Source organism: Telopea speciosissima, chromosome 4, assembly GCF_018873765.1.
Source record: "Telopea speciosissima isolate NSW1024214 ecotype Mountain lineage chromosome 4, Tspe_v1, whole genome shotgun sequence".
In the NCBI taxonomy this organism is placed as follows: Eukaryota; Viridiplantae; Streptophyta; class Magnoliopsida; order Proteales; family Proteaceae; genus Telopea; species Telopea speciosissima.
Genome location: NC_057919.1, coordinates 60,560,395 through 60,582,835, shown reverse-complemented (window position 1 = coordinate 60,582,835; position 22,441 = coordinate 60,560,395). Strand labels below are relative to the sequence as shown.

The window sequence follows — 22,441 nt, the reverse complement described above, 5'->3', positions numbered from 1 at the left end:
CCAAACCGAGTCCGACTGAAAAACCAAGATTATAAACCAAAAAAAAAAAACTTAGAAAGTGAGAGATAATGAAGATATAGATAAATATATAGAAAAGTGTTGATTAATTAGTTCTTTTACTCACAGAATAGGTGACGCATTAACAGGAGAAAACGAATGAAATGCCCGGTGTAATCAATAATGTAGAAGTAGGAGAATGGTTAACAAACAGGGAAAATCCAGGAGACGATGATGGGTTCTGTGACCTTTCGAGGAGACAGAAATAATGAAGAAAGAAGAAGAACCAATTTTGGAGGTCTGGTTTGGAAGATTCAAGATTTGGAGGGAAACAAAAAGGAATTGAAACGACAGATTCTGATGGCCTCTTTGCTCTCTGCCTTTTCTAAGGACTTCATTGCTCTCAACACTCAGTACCGCGAATTTTACGGTACTACAATTTGCCTTTTTTTTAATTAAAGTAAGAAATATTTATTAAAAATATAACTAAAACAAATAAGGGCATTTGGTCTAGTGGTATGATTCTCGCTTAGGGTGCGAGAGGTCCCGAGTTCAATTCTCGGAATGCCCCCTATCTCCATTTTTACGAGTTTTTTTTTTTCACACCATACCCTACCTTCTGTTACTGAATGGTCATTTTTATCTCCCCTGTTCCCTTAGAAGCAAGAGCTCTTATGAATAGGCTTGACTGCTTAGTAACTCATTTCATTTACAATCCAATTCGCTCCATGACTTACTAACTTTTTATCATCTAACTAAATACTTTTGGAGAAATTTTTCTCTACCTACTATGAAAATCTCATTATTATTCTCTTATAAAATTTGTGAAGTGTCATATAAATAAACTTGGCATTGGAGAGATGAGGATGTTGAGATGAATGTGTAGAAAAACTAGTAAAGATAAAGTGAGGAAAGATCATATTAGAACTTACTGGGAATAGCTCCAATCCATGATAAACTGAGAGAGAGTCGCTTGAGATGGTAAAACCATGTTCAATGAAGGTATTCGGATGCCCCAATTCGAAGGAGCGACCCTGATTCAGATTGAAGGAACTAAAAGAGCTAGAGGCAAACCTAAGGTAACCATAAGAGAAGTGGTGATTGGAGAATGGTGAATAGTTGGAGAACGAAGATCCACGTGGCCGACTCCTTATAGTTGGTCTTGGTTGTTGAGACGCTATTGTTGTATTATAGGAAAAAAGTTTGCTGCTACAGTTGTAGTAGGAATGTTCTTGCTACTCCAGCAAAATTCCGTCCTATATTACACACTCGAGGGCAAGAGCGGAATGTTGAGCAGCTATGATGCGGTTGATAGCTAAGTTGGGTTAATGCTCTAGAGTTTTGAGTCTTTGCTGTGATCTCCTTCTCCTACTTTTTATTACTGATTTTTTGTTTCTACTGGGATCCATGTAGCCGATCCCATTTAGTTGGAATAAGGCTGATGTTGTACTAAATGAATGTCTGAAATGTTTTTCTCATTGTTCCGAAAGTCCTACCCATCAATAGCCCCTTGCTCTGTTGGATCGTGACTTCTCTACGTTACCACATGTTTCGGGTTCAAACATGTTTCGCACCAGTACAGAGATGGACATTGCTTGTGGGTGACGAGATACGTTATTCATCGTGGGTGAAGAGAAACTAAGGCCACCAAAGCTGAACCATAAGGGAAATGACAAGCCTACCACAGCAAAGTATCATCCATGGTCCCTCTTAGTCCATGGATAGTTGAAGCATTCATTTCAGGCCTTCCAGATGTGCCAAACCATTGATGAGCAGTGGGTTACAAAATTAGGAGAATTTAAGAATTAATACATCTTTGAAAGGTAACCCTGAATGACACTTGAACTCCCTGATGATTTGGTGCCCAATCTTTCCTGCAAACCAAGCACCACGCCACCACTTGCTTGATTGCAAGAAGATAGAGAATGGTGAATGGTTTCATTGGATCCTGTGCACGGCTGACAGAACCTTCAGATCCTATTATGTCCTTCCAACCTTTACAAATAATAGCTTGGGAGCTCAATGAAGGGAGTATCCATTATAACCTTCTAATGCACTCTGTAACTTCATTAAAAAAGACACCCTTTCTTAGGAAAGTTTTGAGGATCTTATAGGGCTTTAAACCAATAGTACATATGAAAAACTAGCTGGTCTATACTTTTAATTCCCAGAGCATGAAATGCTTCTGGAATTCCTTTCGAACATGTAGATAGATATCAGGAAAATAAAGCGAAGAACAAGGTTGGTGGTAATCCATTAAAGCTTACATTTGGTTTAATAAGCTTCTATAGCAGGTCTCATTCAACAGTACAGTAGGCATGAATTTATCATTGGTGAAAGATGTGCAAAGACCATTTTTCCAGTGATAAAGACCTAGACCTGGACTAAGAAACAATTGTAATCACAAAATAATTCCTGTGTGCATCAATTCACTTTGTTGATTCAAGATATTGTCAACAGAAACTCAATCCACTGATATCCTTGCACCCATCAGCTACTGAGGTATTACCTGATACAAGACAATTACTTGTAGAAAGCCATTTCCAAACCCCTCTTCCACCTGGGTTCAACCAATGCCAACTGAGAATTTCCTCTTAATCCCTGCAACTTGGCAGCACCATAGCTGCCAATTAGCATTAACAAATAACTCTTCCAAGGATAGAAGGAAAGGTTCCAAACTCAGCCATAGAAACATGAACTACTCCCTCCATCCATTCATCCATCCATGATAAAATGTGTTCGGGTTTCAAGTTAGCACTGGAAATCCACTTTGTGTCTGACTGTGTGGACAGTTAATGGTTTCAGAAACTATACCAATTTGGTGGAATTCTACAAAAGAGTGGGGGAAAAGGGTGCAGTTTTTAGTTGCCCCTGACATTGTAACAAATAAAGAAACCTTGACTCTGTTCAGTGGGTGGACATCATAGGAATTAATTCATGACTTCAATGTTTATCGACAAGGTAAAAATATACACCCCAACACGCCCCAAATTAAATTGAGACTTTCTGGGGTGACTGATGGTAAAACTCAGCAAATCCAGTATGCTTATCACAATGTTTCTACTTCAATAAGAAAATTAATAGGAAGTGAAATGCAGAGACAAGGAGATTAAAGTATGAAACAAAAAAAAAAAAAAGGTGTGAGATGAGCAGATTACAAAAGATCCCACATAAATATCCGAGGTTAATAGTAATAGGGACAAAACATGGTTCACCTTGTCCAAGTTGGCCAAATGAATTGGTCCCACCACTAATCACCTATAATTCCTAGCTGATATAAAGTTCACTAGAAAAACCAGCATTAACCATCCCCCATTGTTACCTCTCGACTCCCCCACCCCTCCCCCCACCAAAAAAAAATTTACTGTTAGACAACACCCATGCTTCAAAGGAGTGGCCCATGATGCTCACTTTAAGGAGCAACTAAGAAGTTCTCTCAATCCAGCACCATCAGCAGCTGAATAGGTAGTACCAGCCACGGATCCAAAAAAGTGAAGGTCAGAAGCTGTTCTTTGAAAAAGCACTTCCCACAAACTCAAAATGTCACAAGCATTTGAATGGAAGATACAGGCTACAAGAGGCACCGACTGAATCTGGGAAATGCACTGAATGGGATTAAACTTACCATCAGATATTTCAATTCAAACAACTCTAAGGGCATGGCAATGATGCAGGATCAAGCTCCCAACAGCCTCTCAAGCTGCCATTTTTCTCCTCCGTCAGCCGGATCCCAGGAACCTGATGAGAGAATCTGAGCAACTCTCTTTGTGGGATCTCCATGGTGACTGTCGACCCTCTCTTTTTTGTGGCCTTGTAAACTGTCTTATAACCATCCACCAATACCAGGCTCTGTACTTTTGTTCCCAATGTATTACACTCCAGAATTTCTACTACGTCGTACTTGCAGTCAGACAAATTGGAGACTGTCCATTTAGCATCCCAGTTCCTATACAATGCCCAAACCTCACCTTGCCTAGGATGGATGACATACTTCTTACCCCTGGCTACAGCTTTTAATTGATGGGAAAAGGAAGAGGTGCTATTGTATTCGTCGGTATCATTTCCAAGCTTAAATTCACCACAACAGACAGGCATATCCTCATGAATCCAATCAATAATACCCTCTCGCAGGGGGCAGGCTTCGAGCCATGTGACGCATAGTGTGAAATCCGGACCATCCGGTGGAGGTTTAATTTTCTTTATTTTGCCATAGAACTTGGGCATGCCATCATGGTCACTATACAATGCCCAGATCTGACCAGTCTTAAACTTCTCAAAAGATTTGTCAGTGTCGAATTCATAAAATTCTGTCCCTGGAATTTCATCGGGTTCTGAAGATGAAGATGAAGGAGGAGCAGTACCAGGATCCTCAGTTATACCACCTGAAATGGTGTCTTCAACCACTTTATGCCTCTTCTCATCATTCTGACATTTAGATACACCTGCTTCAGTGAAGCCATCACAGCTGACATTTTTCACATTGCTCAGATGATTCTGAGTCTTCTCCTTGCCTGCACATTGACTTACATTTGCTTGACTGGGTTTGTTAAGGGTTCCATTCAGTTCAATTGGCTCCTTCTGGTTGCTGTTTTCTGAGTTCCTTGTTTCCAAGGCATTTTCCTCATCCAGATCTGAACCATTTTGCTTTGTATTGGGAAATATGGGCTCCATCATGGGTTTTGCATTCTTTTTGGAAAACTTTGGACATGAACCCTCACTTCCATTGTCCAATTTCGCATCTTCAGTACGAGCAAACACTTCAACATCAGTAGGAAGAGAAGCAGGATCAAATTCATAAGATCCTTCTGTAACATCTTCTCTTTCCATACCTGTCATTCTGAAAGAAGGTATCCTATGAGAGAACTTCAATAATTCATTGGGTGGTATTCTAAAGAAATGAGTGCCCTCCTTCTTGATTTGACTAAACAGGCTAACAAATCCTTTCATCTTACCCAAGTAAACAATGGTAACGCCAGTGTCTTCTGAATATTCTGAAAGGACTTCTACAAATTCATACTTACAGGTTCGATGGCTCTCTGGATCAGAGTTCCATTTAATATCCCAGTCCTTGAATAGTGCCCAAGTTTCTCCCTTTCTAGGGTATATCTTGTAAAAACCCCTACTGCCTCTCTCCCATGTAGTCACATGAGAGAACATAAGCTGATCTTGAGTATCTTCAGTCTTTCCGTGTTTGAACCGACCACAGGCAACAGGCAAATCCTCCTCAACCCAATCGATCTCATCTTTGTCATCCAGAATAGGTTCCAGCCAAGTAATGCGTACCTTGAACTCAGATGAATATACTTTCCGAACACGGGCATAGAACCTAGGCATGGCATCTATAGTATCATAAAGAGCCCAGATCTGGTCAACAGCAAACTTTTTCAATTCTCTTAACTGGTCAAAGTTACTGAAATCTGGATCAGGGTAATCATAATACTCAGTATCTGGCATAGTCTTGGGACTCTCGATTGATTTAGAGCCATCCACTACATCTGCTTCTTTCCCATTTTCTTTGCATGTCTCAGTTTCATTCTTTTTATTTGGTAAATTTTCTTCAAGAGGGGGCTCCATTTCCACATCATTATCAAAAGCAACAAAATGATCCACTCACCCTTGATCTTTTTGGAGGACTTGCAAAGTCGTAATCATCACTTAAATTTTCTTTATAACTAACATTAATCTTTTGCCTAATCGATCTCCTAGGGTAATGGCCCCCACGGTTCTGCCCAGCCGGATGAGCACCATTGTCTTTGAAAACAGCATCCTCTTCCGGGTCACCACTGCTTCCAGTGTCACAGCTTTCACTGGACTCTTTGTCTAATTTCCTTTGTCTCTTCTTACTTGTGTCCCCTGAAGGCTCTGATTCTTCAGGCTTCGCCTGGTTTTTGGGCCTTCTCTTGCCTTCTTCCCCAACTCCCATATCCACATTTCCATCTTCCTTTCTTGGGCTTTTAGAAACCCTGCCAACATCAGAAGTACTTCCCGTTTTTGTGAAAGTCTGTAGTTCTGCAGTCCCAGTGCCAAAAGTTCCCTTGGACCCTATTCCAGCTGGGGGGTTCCCAGCAGTACATTGTGAACCAACTTTAGCACCCTGACCAGGTATGTCTTTTTGTTGAGCAAATGCAGATTTATTACTGTTGACTCCTGCAGACGGACACTGAGCACCCAAATCATAGGCAATGAAAGGCTTAGTGCAACTATGACAACGCAGAGCTTTGTTCAAAATATTTCTGTAATACTGGTACCAAATACCACAAGATGGGCAAATAGTCCAGAAAGTCTGCTGGTCATTAGGGAACTCTGGTGGGTTCTGCTCATGCTGTTGTTGATGCATGTTCAAGCCTGTGAACTGCTGGGAAGTAGTATTCATAAAATTGTTCTGAGGCCCACATGGTTTCCTGGCAGAAGTGTTTCTATTCACTGGCTGCCGTGGTGGCTTTGGTGCAGCACTTCTCACCGAATGTTTACACTTCATGTCATATAGACTCCGGTTTTGATGATCTGTAAGCACCCTCTGTGCTTCCCCAATCAACTCTAAAGCAAGTTCTAAGCAATCACAATGATCAAGTGACTTAAGAAACGGTTTCCTTCGTTGGCCACCTAACAAAATAACCATAAAATAGATAGCGAAGAGGAAATTCAGTAAAAAAAACATATAAAAATACAAAAATAGCAATTTGCTACACACATGGAACAAAAATGCAGACTTAATAGCAACATATATAGCATTGTTCTTCTTAAACAGTGTGTGGGAAAGACCTGAACCGTGCTCATCATCGGTTGAGGCATCAGAATCCACCACATGGTCTTTCTCTGCTTGATCATTGGAAGGACTAAGCTGTCTTTTCTCCATCTCAACTAGATCATCCCATATTCCTCTTTCAGAGCCATCGTCATCAACATCAGTCAATACTAGGGTTCCATTTGTTCCTTAACTATCACTGTCGGTCAACATCTCATCATCACACCCATTCACCAACTGGGTCATATCTTCGTCCCAATCTTGATAATCCAGTACTTGTGTTTCATCACCAAGATTTAACAATTGGGTTTGAGGCAAAGAGATGTCATCTGGAATGATAGCGTGAAAGGGCACGGTACACTGTAAAGTCTGCAACTCATCGTCATTTTCATCTTTTGATTTACCGCCTGCGTTTCATAAACCATTTAACAATGAAGAAATTTCGAGGGAATCAAAACTTAATAACAAAGTATCCGTTTTTTTATTTTAGTTGGGGGGGGGGGGGGGGGGAGAGGTTTAGAGACCATTACCGGAAGAGGAGGAGGAGGGAGACTGAGTGTCGGAGTCACTACCAGTACCATCTACAACTGAATTCCCTTTCTACAACCGAATTCCCTTCATCTGCTCCAACAGAAGCCATCTCAGTTACCTTCCGCCCAAACCAAGTCCAACTGAAAAACCAAGATTACAAACAAAAACACCCTTAAAAAGTTGGAGATAATGAAGATATAGATAAATAGATAGAGAAGTGTTGATTAATTAGTTCATTTACTCAGACAGAACGGGTGACGTATTAACAGGAGAAAGCGAATCAGACGCCCGGTGTAATCAGTAATGTAAGTGGGAGAATGGTTACTAAACAGGGAAAATCAATGAGACGATGATGGGTTCTGCGACCACAGAAACAATGAAAGAATGAAGAAACTCAAGAAAGAAGAAAAAACGATTTTGGAGGTATGGTTTGGAAGATTCAAGATTTGGAGGGAAACAAAAAAGCAATAAAAACGACAGATTTTGACGGCCTCTTGGTTTCCCAAGGACTTCATTGCTTTCAACACTCCAGTACCGCGAATTTTACGGTTCCACAATTTGCTTTTTTTTAAGGGAATTTTACGCATACCACCCCTGAGGTTTGACGGAAGGATATTTTCACCCCCAGTTTTGGAAAATTCTGCGTACCCCCCGAGGTTTGCAAAAGGTAATAAATAGGTCAATTCCGTCAGTTCATGACTAACACTGTTAAAAAATAGACTTGAACTGATGGAATTGCCCTTGCCATTGGGGTTTCAAAATGAACTGACCGAAATGCCCTTATCACTATGGGGTTTCTAAAATGACTAGAACGATGAGGGATTTTAGGGTTTGAAATTGGGGAAAATCCCAAATCCTGCAACTCATCTTCTTCCTCCCAAATCTTGCAACTCGTTCCCTTTATCGAGCCACACTGGAAGAGAGAAGGGGAAGAAATGGGAAGGGCCACCATTGTTGGACGTTATTCTTCGAGCTGCAACTTCTCCAAGCTCGGTCGGAGCACCTGCAACTTCTCCAACCTATGTTTGTGACTTGCAACTTCTCCTACTCTCCTACTTCGGTTCGACTTGCAACTTATCCAACTTCTCCAACTTTGGTTCAACCTACAACTCCAAGCTCTGTAAGTATTGCTTTCCATTCTCAATCGTTTTTGATATTGGAAAAACTGAAACAGCTTGTGCAATCGTATATGAGTTTTGAACTCCAAAATTGAAATATCTGTCCAACCCATGACCGTGAGTAAAGCTCACTGCTCGCTACTCACTAAAACCCAAAAATGCTGTCCAAAATTGGATATAAACTATACAATTTTATGGTTCTGCTTGTCAAATATCTCTTACACATTGGCTGACTTTCTTCGCACCACATGGTGAGCAATTCTGGTCTTTGCACACTGATGAAGTTGGGTTGGCACTCACTAGCAATTTTCTTTGCAAGAAGGGTTTTACCACATCCACAAGGCCCACAGAAGAGAACTCTAAATGGAGAAATGCCAAACTTCTAAAACAAAAATGGATGCTTCACTGTGTATCGGACAATCTATCAAGAATCACAAAGTAGTGATTCTTTGAGGTTGGCTACAAATAAGAAACTAAAAAAGATATGGGTTTCTATAGTATAATTACAGAGCAATGCTAGGGAGAATGTCCCTAGCTTCAATCTCTGCAGCAGGAAAGGGAGCTGTCCATGGTATTTCTAACAATTAAAGCCAATTTTTATCGTATATGGAATGCCAATTTTGGCTAAAGTATCATGAAACCGAATTCTTTACTGGATGATGGCAATTATAACTTTTTTATTGGATAGCAATAGGTTAATCTTGCAGATTACAGATGTAGGGAGTCCAATTTCCATCATTATTAATTGGGTTTAATCTTGTTTAAAATCTGGTTCAAGAGGGGGCCAAGCCAATAGAAGCTTCTTGTAGATTGGTGTAAAATGGCCTATCCTTGAAATTAGTGATTCTGATGATGGGTTTGTGTACAAATCTTGAGGGCAATTGATTGGTAAGGAAAGACATGGGACCAATTGCGTGGGAGAGAGAGGGAGAGAGAGGAAGTGGACCACATGAGAATGGGTGTATGAATAGTCTTCATCAACATCATCATGGGTTCATTCATGTGAATTATTCTGTCTTGGATATGGTTCTACTTGCTTAATATGCTTTTGCATCCTTGTTCTCTGGTAATTCATTATCAGTTCTTCCTGGAATAGATCATTTGATTCCTTGATGGGACTATTATTAATGCTTAGATTCAATGTAATGTTTGCATGTACAATGTCTTATGGTAGTGTCAATGAGAGCTATTCAGGGTACCTTAAGTTTGAGAACAAACTGTGTTTCTATAGGAAAAGAGCTGCTGTGAAGATCTCGAACTCAACAGATAACCCAAATAGGCTATATTATAACTGTGTAGACAAAAATAATGGTGGCTGCAACTTCTTCCAATGGTGTTGTACCATGAGTGAACCAGGTTAATGTAGCCTCACCAATGTTCCAGCTCCACATCTAGGTCCAACAAATACTATAGGTGTAATTAGTGTAGAAGAACAGCAAAGGATGGAGCAACAGAAGATGGAGCAACAGAGGAGGGATCAACAGAAGGAGGAAGAATTCTGTAGGTTTAAGAATAGAGTGATTGAGTTGGAAAAGTCAAATGCTGCAATGCAGATGTTTTGTCAAATGATGGTTGCTTTGTTTGTCTTGAACTTTGTTGTAATTGTTCTGAAAATATGATGGAGTGTATGGGGTAGGGCACTTAATGTATGGAAAGGAGAGTTTCACCTAATGTATGGGAAGGGGATGTTTGGTAATTTGAATGAACAATTTGCTTTCAATGAATGCATTTGGAATTTTAGTGTATTGTATTTGGAATGTGATGGTATTTTGAATGTGAAAAATATATTGCGGGTCACTGCTTAAGTGTTGGAATTTTATGATTAGAGAGTATCTCAACAGACTACCTGCTCCATGACCTCTGCTATGATGGCTCATGTGGGTCAATGGGTCACTGCTCAAGTATTGGTAGCCTTCTAAAGATATAACAAAGCATCACAGGGTACTATGTGAGGGTCTTTAGAGGCCATCAGCCCACATGAGCAGGGGCAGCAACAGTAGCATAGAGGAATTCTACCAATGTTATTCACATATACAATAACTGAGCCCCTAATCCAATGCTCCTAAACATTTTATGATTTAACCCATTAGTATTAGCATGATGGTTAGATGATGATGGTAATTGGTTAACCCATTGCTATTACCATTATGGTTTACACACTGAGGGAGCTAGGAGACAGCATCATCAACATGAAGATATTTAGCTAAGTAGTGATCTGCAATGCTCAATGACCAAATTTTAGGATTAAAAATCAGACCAGTCTCAAACCATTACATTGGTAATTGTTTTCCAATCACATTGGTCCATACATCATAACAGCATTTGCATAATCCCAAATGTTGATCCAAATCCAAGTCAAACCATTAAAAATCCAAGTGAAACTATTAAGTTACAATATGTTTTCCAAATAAATCTAATAGAACTTGCTGAATCATAAATCAACCCATAGCCTCCACTTCAGCTCCAACACTGCAACTCCACTTCACTCCTCCAACCTTCAGCTCCATAACACATCGCTCCATGGATGGTCCTAGACAAAGAATCGAATCGTACATGGCAAAAACACATCCCATCATTTTACTGCCAGAGGAACTCGAGGCATCTATTTAAAATTTTAAATCACATCTTGTGCGTTAGACTGGTCCTAGACAGCAACTCCACTCACCATTTCATTGGGTAGCTCTACTGGCTCTTCTTGCCTTCTCTTTCATAGCCTTTGCTGCTATCCTATTGTGAATCACATCTTGTGCAGTTGTACATGACTGTTGTGAGGATCTGGCTGCTTTTTGAGATGATGATATATCATCAGGTGTATCACTCCTTGATTTCCTCTACAATTGCATCAACAAAACATATATGTAAAATTTCAAGTTTTATGTACAAAACTCTAAAATGAAAATGATAATTCAATTAATAATGCTACCTTGACACCAACATTCTACTGAGGGGACCTCTGTTGAGAGGACCTGGTTACCACCTGAGGAGACCTGGTCTGAGAAGCTCTGGTTACCATCTGAGGTGATCTCTGCTGGGAGGATCTGGTTACCACCTGAGGGGAGGTCTACTGAGGGGACCTGGCCTGAGAAGATCTGGTTACCATCTGAGGTGATCTCTGCTGAGAGGATCTGGTTATCATCTGAGGGGAGCTCTGTTGAGGGGAGCTGGCCTGAGAAGATCTGGTTCCCTTCTTAGGTGTCCTCTGTTGAGAGGACCTCTGCTGAGATGGCCCCTGGCATGAACAAAACAATAATGCTAAATATTAATGCATAAAAATTTAAGGAGTTTAATTGTAGGATGATAAAATCAGTTAAGGTACCTTATTCTTAGAAGTAGATTTCCTCTTCTCAGCAACTGGACCTCCTTTGCATGTCCTCCTATTGTGATCAAATGATTTACATTTGCTACATCTCACAGTGCTAGACCTCTTCCTAATGTCTTCTTTAGGTGCCTCATCTTGTTCTCTCCTCCTTGACTTATTTGGTCTGCCAATTGACCTCTTCATTGGTGGTGGAAGTAGGGATCTGTCTTCTAAAGTGCTTAGATCAAACAATGGATCAATCATTCCCTCATGAGCTAGTAAATACCTCTCTTTTGAATAGTATGAATCATAGAATTGCTGAAGAGGTACCCTATTATATTGAATGCATGCTCCCACATGTTTACATGGCAATCCAGTTGCTATGTAGATCCCACACTCACAAAAGTTATTTTCCATGTCCACCACATACCTAACACTGTTATCCTGTACCTCATACTTATCTCCTCCAGCAAATGTTGCTCTACAATACCTGACACCTCTCTGAAAATCATCAAGTTTTTTCTTCATTCTTGGAGTGATATGCTCTGCAAAGTTACAATTCTTTGAAAACCTTTTCTGTAACCTACCCATCAGCTTAGATCTGACTAAATCGACTAAGGTAAGGATAGGCTTATCCCTGCATGATCCAACCCATTGGTTGAATGACTCACTCATATTGTTGCTTATTTGATCACTCTTGGCTCTGTGATCAAATGCATGTCGACTCCACATATTAACTGGAGTCTTCATTAACCATTCATATGCCTCATTCCTTTCTGCTTTCATACCATCCATGGCCTTTTGAAATTCAAATACATTGTATGCTTTGCTGGCTGTCCAGAAATAACCTCGTAATGCAGGCCCACCTCCAAACACTTTCTTGAAATTATTGTATAGATGTCTGCTGCAATGTCGATGGTTTGCTTCTGGAAAAATGGTTGAAATTGCTTCAATAAGACCCTGTACAAAGCATATTGATTTACATAATATTAATAAGGGATTTATTTAAGTGAGGGATGTTAAGAAAAAAATTCTAATTTTGAACTTAATCTTAAGGAAGATATTATACCTTCTGTTTGTCAGTCATAAATGTAAGTATATCATGAGGGGTTGGGCTTCCATTGCAAACACTTTGTATGCATCTGTCAATGGACTCATGTAAATGGTGGAGGAAGAATAGCCAACTGTCCTTTCCTTCAGATTCTACAACTCCATATGCAACTGGAAATATCCCATTGTTTCCATCAACTGAAATTGCGGAAACTAAGACTCCTCCATATAAACCTTTAAGATGACATCCATCAAGGCTTATGAATGGCAGACATCCCTTCAAAAATCCTTGTGTGCATGCATCAAAGCATATATACATACGCTTAAACTGTGGAATTACTCTCATCACCCCATATGCATCCTCCTCTCCATATATATTTCCATTCTGGTATTGGATAACATATGAATTGCTAGGGTTTTTTGCTTTTATCATGTCCCCATATGATTCCAACTTATTAAATGACTTTGCATGGCTCCCATCATCCCTGGCTCTCCATCTTTCCCTATACAGTCGCATATTAGTTGTATCCACATTGTACTTCTCCTTCAACATATTTTCCATTACCTTGTTGCTCATTGCAGGGTCTGCCCTAAGATTGGAAGTAAGTTTCTTTGCTATCCATTTTGAAGTTACATTCAAGTTGCTAACTTCTCTCTTACATGTATGCCTATCCACAAGTGTTTTGACCACAAATGTGATACGATCCCTAGGCATTACTGAAGCATGGATCCTCCATGCACACCCATTTCCAGCACATACTGCAGTTACTCTTGATTTCTCATTCTGCTGCCTCAAAGCTTTGAAGCCCTCTTGAACTTCATAATCTTCTAGGCCCTCCCTGAAATGATGCACATTCTTGAATTCTTGACCACCTCTAAATGTGACATTTTGGTCCCCACCCCCTACTCCATCACCCACATTATCCCCTTCTTCTGATTGACATTCAGATATGTCATCATTACTGTTATCCTCTTTCTCCAACTCTTCTTCACTAACATCATCTTCACTACTGCCTTGACTCTCACTTATTTCATCTGACTCTCCAGCTTCCCATTCATCATCAGATGTATCATTGATGATCTGATTTTCTTCCACTTCCTTGTCAAGCAGCTTGGTAGGTGAAGCAACAGGTTCAAATGCAATACTGATAGCACATGTGGTAGATGCCCTGAGAAACCCACGACCCCTACTTACATATCTAGTAGACATCCCAACCTCTTGCAATGTCATACCACAACCACTCACATTGGCAGTACTCTTGTTGTAAACAGTCACACCAACAGTATTTCCATCTCTTGGCTCGAGAACACAAGTGTTACTATTGTCATTCCTTACAACAGGATTCATTTGTGAGGTATTACTATTACCAACATTCCTTCTTGCAGTGGCTGTAGTACCAAGGCGTGTAGTACTAGTGGAAACACTACCAATGGCACCACTCATTAACTTGGGTAAACCTAAAGTACCACCACCCTTCCTTACAATTGCTTTTGATCTCCTACTACTTTCTTCAATTTCTCTTGGAAAAGTCTCAATTTTTGTTGGAGCAGTCTCAATTTGTCTGGTTAAAGCACCACCAAATAGCTCTGCAGGTGAAAGTAGTGGCTCTCCACTTCCTGGTCTATCAATGGCAGAATCACCACCAATCACTTGAAGTGTGTGTCCATTCACATAAGTACATAACACTGGATCACCCACTTGCACATCATAAACATATATGTTCAGTTCAGGTTGGTCCTTCAAGACATCAAACATCTTCATCACATCTGCAGCTCTATCCAAGTTTAAATTTTCACCCGTATCAGGTGTTATGTATTTCACACTAAAACTCACAGACCTTCCCTTGGGTATATAACTCAACAATAAGTTATATATGTCACCAATCATTTCCAAGTACCCAAATCTGTCCACATCTACAATTTTGGATTCAGACTTCACATAATGATAGACCAACTTGCATACAGTTTTCTCCATTATTCAAATCCTGCCATGTAGTCAACAACATTGCACAAAATACATAAACAGAGCATATTACTGCATCAGCCAAGTATATAAATTTTGGATTATCATCAAACTTGCCAAGAAATACAACTACATCTGAAGATTATGAAGGGGCATGGGGAACAGGTTGCATGTAGCTTCTCCAAATAGGTGGGATAATGCTTGCTGAATGCCACTAAAACAAACAAGGACCCATCCAATCAATAGACTCTTCACAACTCTAACAGTTTCAGTGTTTGGTGGAAGTCATCAAAATGGTGATAAAGATTAACAGAGTTACAAAACAAAATAATAGAATTTTTTACAAAATGAAATGTAATAGAAGCATCATCTCACTCGAATTCAACCAAATAAAAAGTGCTCATAAACCAATAGTATGTATTTTATAACTATTTTATCATCATCTCAAGCTCGGTGAGATGAAAAATTCAATCAGTTTTTTTTTTCAATGCATCTGTAGACTCAGACATGTCATTTGTATTTCAGATTTTTCTTGTTTTTTCCCTTCATTTTATTGTGAAGTAGAGAAATTTATAGACTGTTGGATATAACCAGAAAGTCCCTTGAGCACCCAATGGCCAGGCAAGGACAGCACCCAATCGACAAAGAGTAGGAGAGGCATTTTTATGCTAATCTTGGTGCAGCATGAAGAGCATATATACAATGTATCCTTTGTCACACTTTGATCAGCCATCATATATTTAGCATACAAAGTAGCATCAGATTACCTCTTCTAATGCATAGTTTGCTATTATATATGAACAATATGCTTGAATTCAAGAGAAGAAAACAGCAAATTATCCAGAAATCAAAGAATGCAATGTATCCTTCACATAATCAAACAGAGCAGCCCAAATTTCCAAAATGAAGATTCCATTAAAGGTTTCTCCATCTATTATCTAATTAAGGTCTGAACTGAACTACTGTATGTTTTAGGTTATATAGTTTCGATTTTTAGATTCAGAAATTCGTAACTTGATCCACGTATTGACCACTTAACATTTCTTAGGTATGCATATGTAGGACAAAAAAAGAAGCTAATATGCCGAGATGTCAATGGACCAGAGAATGGATGAAGAAATTCAAAGCAATACTTACAGAGCTTTGAGTTGCAGGTCAAACCGAAGTTGGAGAAGTTGGAGACGATGCAGTTTCAGAAGTTGCAGGTCCACTCCAACAGAGTTTGGAGAAGTGGGAGGTCTTTGAACAGAGCTTGGAGAAGTTGCAGCTTCAAGAATAACGTCCAACAATGGTGGCCCTTCCCGTTTCCTCCCCTTCTTTCTTCCAGTGTGGCTCGATAAAGGGAATGAGTTGCAGGATTTGGGAGGAAGAAGACGAGTTGCAGGATTTGGGATTTTCCCCAATTTCAAACCCTAAAATCCCTCATCGTTCTAGTCATTTTAGAAACCCCATAGTGATAAGGGCATTTCGGTCAGTTCATTTTGAAACCCCAATGGCAAGGGCAATTCCGTCAGTTCAAGTCTACTTTTTAACAGTGTTAGTCATGAACTGACGGAATGGACCTATTTGTTATCTTTTGCAAACCTCAGGGGGGTACGCAGAATTTTCCAAAACTGGGGGGTGAAAATATCCTTTCGTCAAACCTCAGGGGTGGTATGCGTAAAATTCCCTTTTTTTAATTAAACTAATAAATATTTAGTTTAGGGTCCCGAGTTCAATTCTCAAACCCCATATTCCCAAAATTTTTATGGGTTTATTTTTTATTTTACAGTTTCAATTTTTTCACACCATACCCCAGCTTCGAATTGAGCTCCTCTCCAGGGAGCCCAGAACGCCCAGGGGCATCCAGCCGTTGAACTGTGCCGCACACATCTCTAAGCATGCACCGAGATGTGTGCGGTACAGCCACACCCTCGGATGCCCCCTGGGCACTACCTAGGTACTGAGCTCCCTGGAAAAAAGTCGGATCCACTTCTGAAACCGAAGAGCCATTTTTATCTCCCTTAGGAGAGCTCTTATGAATAGGCTTGAGTGCTTGACTGCTAATAGTTATCATCCAACTAATATTTTTGGGGGAAAGATTTTCTCTAGTCACTGTGAAATCTCATTATTATTCTTCTTACTAAGGCTGTGTTTGGTATGCATTCTAGGTTGATTTTGCAGTCTCGGATGACAAAAACAATTTAAGTGAATGCCTGAAATGTTTTTCTCGTTGTTCCGAAAGTCACACCCATCAACAGCCCCTTGTGACATCTTTACGTTGGCACAGGTCTCGGGTTCAAACCTGTTTTGCACCGGCACAGAGATGGGCAATGCCTTGTGGGTGGTGAGACACGTTATTCTCAGTGGGTGGGAGAAGAGATACTAGGTCCACCAATGCTGAACCACAAGGGAAGTGACAAGCCTATCACAACTAAGTATGATCCATGGTCCCTCTTAGTCCATGGATGGTTGAAGCATTCATTACGGGCCTTCCAGATGTGCTATACCATTGATGACCAGTGGGTTACAAAATTAGGAGAATTTGAGAATTGATACATCTTCTGGAAGGTAACCCTTAATGGCTCTTGAAGTATCAGATGATTTGGAGCTCCATCTTCCCTGCAAATTAACCACCACTTGCTTCATTGCAAGAAGATAGAGAATGGTGAATGGTTTCATTGGCTTCTGTGCGCGACTGACAGAACTTTCAGGTTCTATCATGTCCTTCCAACCCTTACAAATAATAGCTTGGGAGCTCAATATCATCAAAAAAACCAAACAAATAGCTTGGGAGCTCAATGGAGGAGTATCCATTATAACCTTTAATGCACTCTAGTTATTTCATTAAAAAATAACCCTTTCTTAGGGCAGTTTTGAGGATCTTAAAGGGCTTTAAACCCATAGCGCATATGAAAAACTAGCTGGTCTATACTTTAATTCCGAGCATGAAATGCTTCTGGAATTCTTTTCTAACATGTAGATAGATATCAGGAAAATAAAGCCAACATAGTTGGTGGTAAACCATTAAAGCTTACATTTGGTTTAATAAGCTTCTATAGCAGGTCAGGTCTCATTCGACAGTAAAGTAGGCCTGAATTTATCATTGGTGAAAGATGTGCAAAGACCATTTTTCCAATGATAAAGACCTAGACCTAGACCTAGACCAAGAAACAATTGAAATCACAAAAAGTGTTTATCAATTCACTTTGTTGATTCAAGATATTGTCAACAGAAACTCAATCCACTGATATCCTTGCACCTGGGTCCATTTATCAGCTACTGAGGTATTACCTGAGGCAAGACAATTACTTGTAGAAAGCTATTTCCAAACCCCTCTTCCACCTGGATTCAACCAATGCCAACTGAGAATTTCCTCTTAATCCCTGCAACTTGGCAGCACCATAGCTGCCAGTCAGCATTAACAAATAACCCTTCCAAGGATAGAAGGAAAGGTCCCAAACTCAGCCATAGAAACATGAACTACTCCCTCCATCCATTCATCCATCCATGATAAAATATGTTCAGGTTTCAAGTTAGCACCGGAAATCCACTTTCTGTCCGACTGTCTGGACAGTCACTGGTTTCAGAAACTATACCAATGTTGTGGAATTATACAAAAGAGTGGGGGAAAAGGGTGCAGGTTTTAGTTGCCCCTGGACATTGTAACAACTAAAGAAACCTTGACTCTGTTCAATGGGTGGACATCATAGGAATTAATTCATGACCTCAATGTTTATCGACAAGGTAAAAATATACACCCTAACAAGCCCCAAATTAAATTGAGACTTTCTGGGGTGACTGATGGTAAAACTCAGCAAATCCAGTATGCTTATCACAATGTTTCTACTTCAATAAGAAAATTAATAGGAAGTGAAAAGCTGTGAAACAAGGAGATTAAAATATGAAGAAAAAAAAAAGGTGAAGTGAGTGAGATGAGCAGATTACAAAAGATCCCACATAAATATCCGAGGTTAATAGTAATAGGGACAAAACATGGTTCACCTTGTCCGAGTTGGCCAAAAGAATTGGTCCCACCACTAATCACCTATAATTCCTAGCTGATAGAAGGTACACTAGAAAAACCAGCATTAACCATCCCCCTTTGTTACCTCTCGACTTCCCCCCACCCCCAACACCAAAAAAAAATAAAATTTCATTGTTAGACTACACCCATGCTGCAAAGGAGTGGACATATGATGCTCACTTTGAGGAGCAACTAAGAAGCTCTCTCCATCCAGCACCATCAGCTGGGCTGAACAGGTAGTATAGCCACCAGTCCAAAAAAGTGAAGGTCAGAAGCTGTTCTTTAAAAAAGCTCTTCCCACAAACTCAAAATGTCACAAGCATTTGAATGGAAGCTAACAGGCAACACGAGGCACTGACTGAATCTGGGAAATGCACTGATGGGATAAAACTTACAATTAGATATTTCAATTTAAAGAACTCTAAGGGCATGGCAATGATGCAGGATCAAGCTCCCAACAGCCTCTCAAGCTGCCATTTTTCTCCTCCGTCAACCGGATCCCAGGAACCTGATGAGAGAATCGGAGCAAATCTCTCTGTGGGATCTCCATGGTGACTGTCGACCCTCTCTTTTTTGTGGCCTTGTAAATTGTCTTATAACCATCGACCAATACCAGGCTCTGTACTTTTGTTCCGAATGTATTACACTCCAGAATTTCTACTACGTCATATTTGCAGTCAGACAAATTGGAGACTGTCCATTTAGCATCCCAGTTCCTATACAATGCCCAAACCTCACCTTGCCTAGGATGGATGACATACTTCTTACCCTTGGCTACAGCTTTTAATTGATGGGAAAAGGAAGAGGTGCTATTGTATTCATCGGTATCATTTCCAAGCTTAAATTCACCACAACAGACAGGCATATCCTCATGAGTCCAATCAATAATACCCTCTCGCAGGGGGCAGGCTTCGATCCATGTAACGCACAGTGTCAAATCCGGTGGAGGTTTAATTTTCTTTATTTTGCCATAGAACTTGGGCATGCCATCATGGTCACTATACAATGCCCAGATCTGACCAGTCTTAAACTTATCAAAAGATTTGTCATTGTCGAATTCATAAAATTCTGTCCCTGGAATTTCATTGGGTTCTGAAGATGAAGATGAAGCAGGAGCAGTACCAGGATCCTCAGTTATACCACCTGAAATGGTATCTTCAACCACTTTATGCCTCTTCTCATCATTCTGACATGTAGATACACCTGCTTCAGTGAAGCCATCACAGCTGACATTTTTCACATTGCTCAGATGATTCTGAGTCTTCTCCTTGCCTGCACATTGACTTACATTTGCTTGACTGGGTTTGTTAAGGGTTCCATTCAGTTCAATTGGCTTCTTCTGGTTGCTGTTTTCTGAGTTCCTTGTTTCCAAGGCATTTTCCTCATCCAGATCTGAACCATTTTGCTTTGTATCGGGAAATATGGGCTCTGCCATGGGTTTTGCATTCTCTTTGGAAAACTTTGGACATGAACCCTCACTTCCATTGTCCAATTTCACATCTTCAGTACGATTAAACACTTCAACATCAGTAGGAAGAGAAGCAGGATCAAATTCATAAGATCCTTCTGTAACATCTTCTCTTTCCATACCTGTCAGTCTAAAAGAAGGTATCCTGTGAGAGAACTTCAATAATTCATTAGGTGGTATTTTAAAGGAATGAATGCCCTCCTTCTTGATTTGACTAAACAGGCTAACAAATCCTTTCATCTTACCCAAGTAAACAACGGTAACGCCGGTGTCTTCTGAATATTCTGAAAGGACTTCTACAAATTCATACTTATAGGTTCGATGATTCTCTGGATCAGAGTTCCATTTAATATCCCAGTCCTTGAAGAGTGCCCAAGTTTCTCCCTTTCTAGGGTATATCTTGTAAGAACCCCTACTGCTTCTCTCCCATGTAGTCACATGAGAGAACATAAGCTGATCTTGAGTATCTTCAGTCTTTCCATGTTTGAACCGACCACAGGCAACAGGCAAATCCTCCTCAACCCAGTCGATCTCATCTTTGTCATCCGGAATAGGCTCCAGCCATGTAATGCGTACCTTGAACTCAGGTGAATATACTTTCCGAACACGGGCATAGAACCTAGGCATGGCATCTATAGTATCATAAAGAGCCCAGATCTGGTCAACAGCAAACTTATTCAATTCTCTTAACTGGTCAAAGTTACTGAAATCTGGATCAGGGTAATCATAATACTCAGGATCTGGCATAGTCTTCGGACTCTCGATCAATTTAGAGCCATCCACTACATCTGCTTCTTTCCCATTTTCTTTGCATGTCTCAGTTTCATTCTTTCTATTTGGTAAATTTTCTTCAAGAGGGGTCTCCATTTCCAGATCATTATCATCACTTAAATTTTCTTTGTAAATAACATTAATCTTTTGCCTAATCGATCTCCTAGGGTAATGAGCCCCACGGTTCCGCCCAGACGGGTGAGCACCATCTTCTTTGAAAACAGCATCCTCTTCCGGGTCACCACTGCTTCTAGTGTCACAGCTTCCACTGGACTCTTTGTCTAATTTCCTTTGTCTCTTGTTCCCTGAAGGTTCTGATTCTTCAGGCTTTGCCTGGTTCTTGGGCCTTCTCTTGCCTTCTTCCCCAACTCCCATATCCACATTTCCATCTTCCTTTCCTGTGCTTTTAGAATCCCTCCCAACATCAGAAGTACTTCCCATTTTTGGGAAAGTCTGTGGTTCTGCAGTCCCAGTGCCAAAAGTTCCCTTGGACCCTAGACCAGCTGGGAGGTTCCCTGGAGTACTTTGTGAACCAACTTTAGCACCCTGACCAGGTACGCCTTTTTGTTGAGCAAATGCAGATTTATTACCGTTGACTCCTGCAGGCGGACCCTGAGCACCCAAATCATAGGCAATGAAAGGCTTACTGCAACTTTGACAACGCAGAGATTTGTTCAAAATATTTCTGTAATACTGGTATCTAATACCACAAAATGTGCAAATAGTCCAGAAAGTCTGCTGGTCATTAGGGAACTCTGGTGGGTTCTGCTTCTGCTGTTGTTGACGCATGTTCAAGCCTGTGAACTGCTGGGAAGTAGTATTCATAAAATTGTTCTGAGGCCCACATGGTTTCCTGGCAGAAGTGTTTCTCTTCACTGGCTGCCGTGGCGGCTTTGGTGCAGCACTTCTCACCAAATCTTTACACTTCATGTCATATAGACTCCGCTTTTGCTGATCTGTAAGCACCCTCTGTGCTTCCCCAATCAACTTAAAGGCAGCTTCGGCTCCAGCAAACTTGTTCTTATCAGGATGAAGTAGGAGGGCAAGTTTCCGGTATTGCTTCTTTATGGATGATTCATCTGCTGTTTGAGTGATTTGAAGGATTCCATACCAGTCCATCTCTGAACCAAGGATCTTATTCTCTGCAGAACAGTGTACATCACACACAGTAAGCATCTGGAAGAGGTTCTCTATATCTGGGTACAATTGTTGAGCCTTGAGAGCAATCCTCCGAGCTCCCACAAAATCCTTATTTTGCATCTTCTTCTCAGCGATTTCTTTGGCTCTGATAGCCTCTTCTTTGTTGCACTCCATAGCCGATCCAGAATCTGGAAAGGATCCCAACTCAGCTTCCCACACAGACAGTTTCTACCTTATTCCTGGACTGGCCAACTAACACAGTTGCCTAGATCTTCATCCCACATTTCCAACTTTGATATCTCTCCCAAATCCTCCAACAATATATAAACCCTATGATCCACAACCTCAATTCCA

At 40.5% G+C, this 22,441-nt stretch overlaps 1 protein-coding gene and 1 non-coding gene across 2 annotated transcripts; one reads left to right on the top strand and one right to left on the bottom strand.

Annotated features, from left to right (window-relative positions):
• Positions 1-496: 496 nt before the first annotated feature.
• TRNAP-AGG lies at positions 497-568 on the top strand. Its single transcript has one exon. It is a non-coding gene; the product is annotated as a tRNA-Pro (tRNA).
• Positions 569-3,505: 2,937 nt separating this feature from the next.
• LOC122658637 lies at positions 3,506-22,421 on the bottom strand. Its single transcript, XM_043853679.1, has 2 exons — positions 19,151-22,421; positions 3,506-4,710 (listed from the first exon to the last, which is right to left on the bottom strand). The coding sequence occupies exons 1-2, from the start codon at positions 22,259-22,261 to the stop codon at positions 3,649-3,651; spliced, it is 4,173 nt and encodes a 1,390-aa protein (XP_043709614.1). The 5' UTR covers positions 22,262-22,421; the 3' UTR covers positions 3,506-3,648.
• Positions 22,422-22,441: the final 20 nt, after the last annotated feature.

Excerpts from the sequence above, each read along its gene's own strand:
- LOC122658637 (XM_043853679.1), bottom strand. The coding sequence starts at position 22,261 with ATGGAGTGCAACAAAGAAGAGGCTATCAGAGCCAAAGAAATCGCTGAG. Across the intron at positions 4,711-19,150 it reads GCTGTTGGGAGCTTGATCCT|GGTTCATGTCCAAAGTTTTC; the intron begins GCATCATTGCCA and ends AATGGAAGTGAG.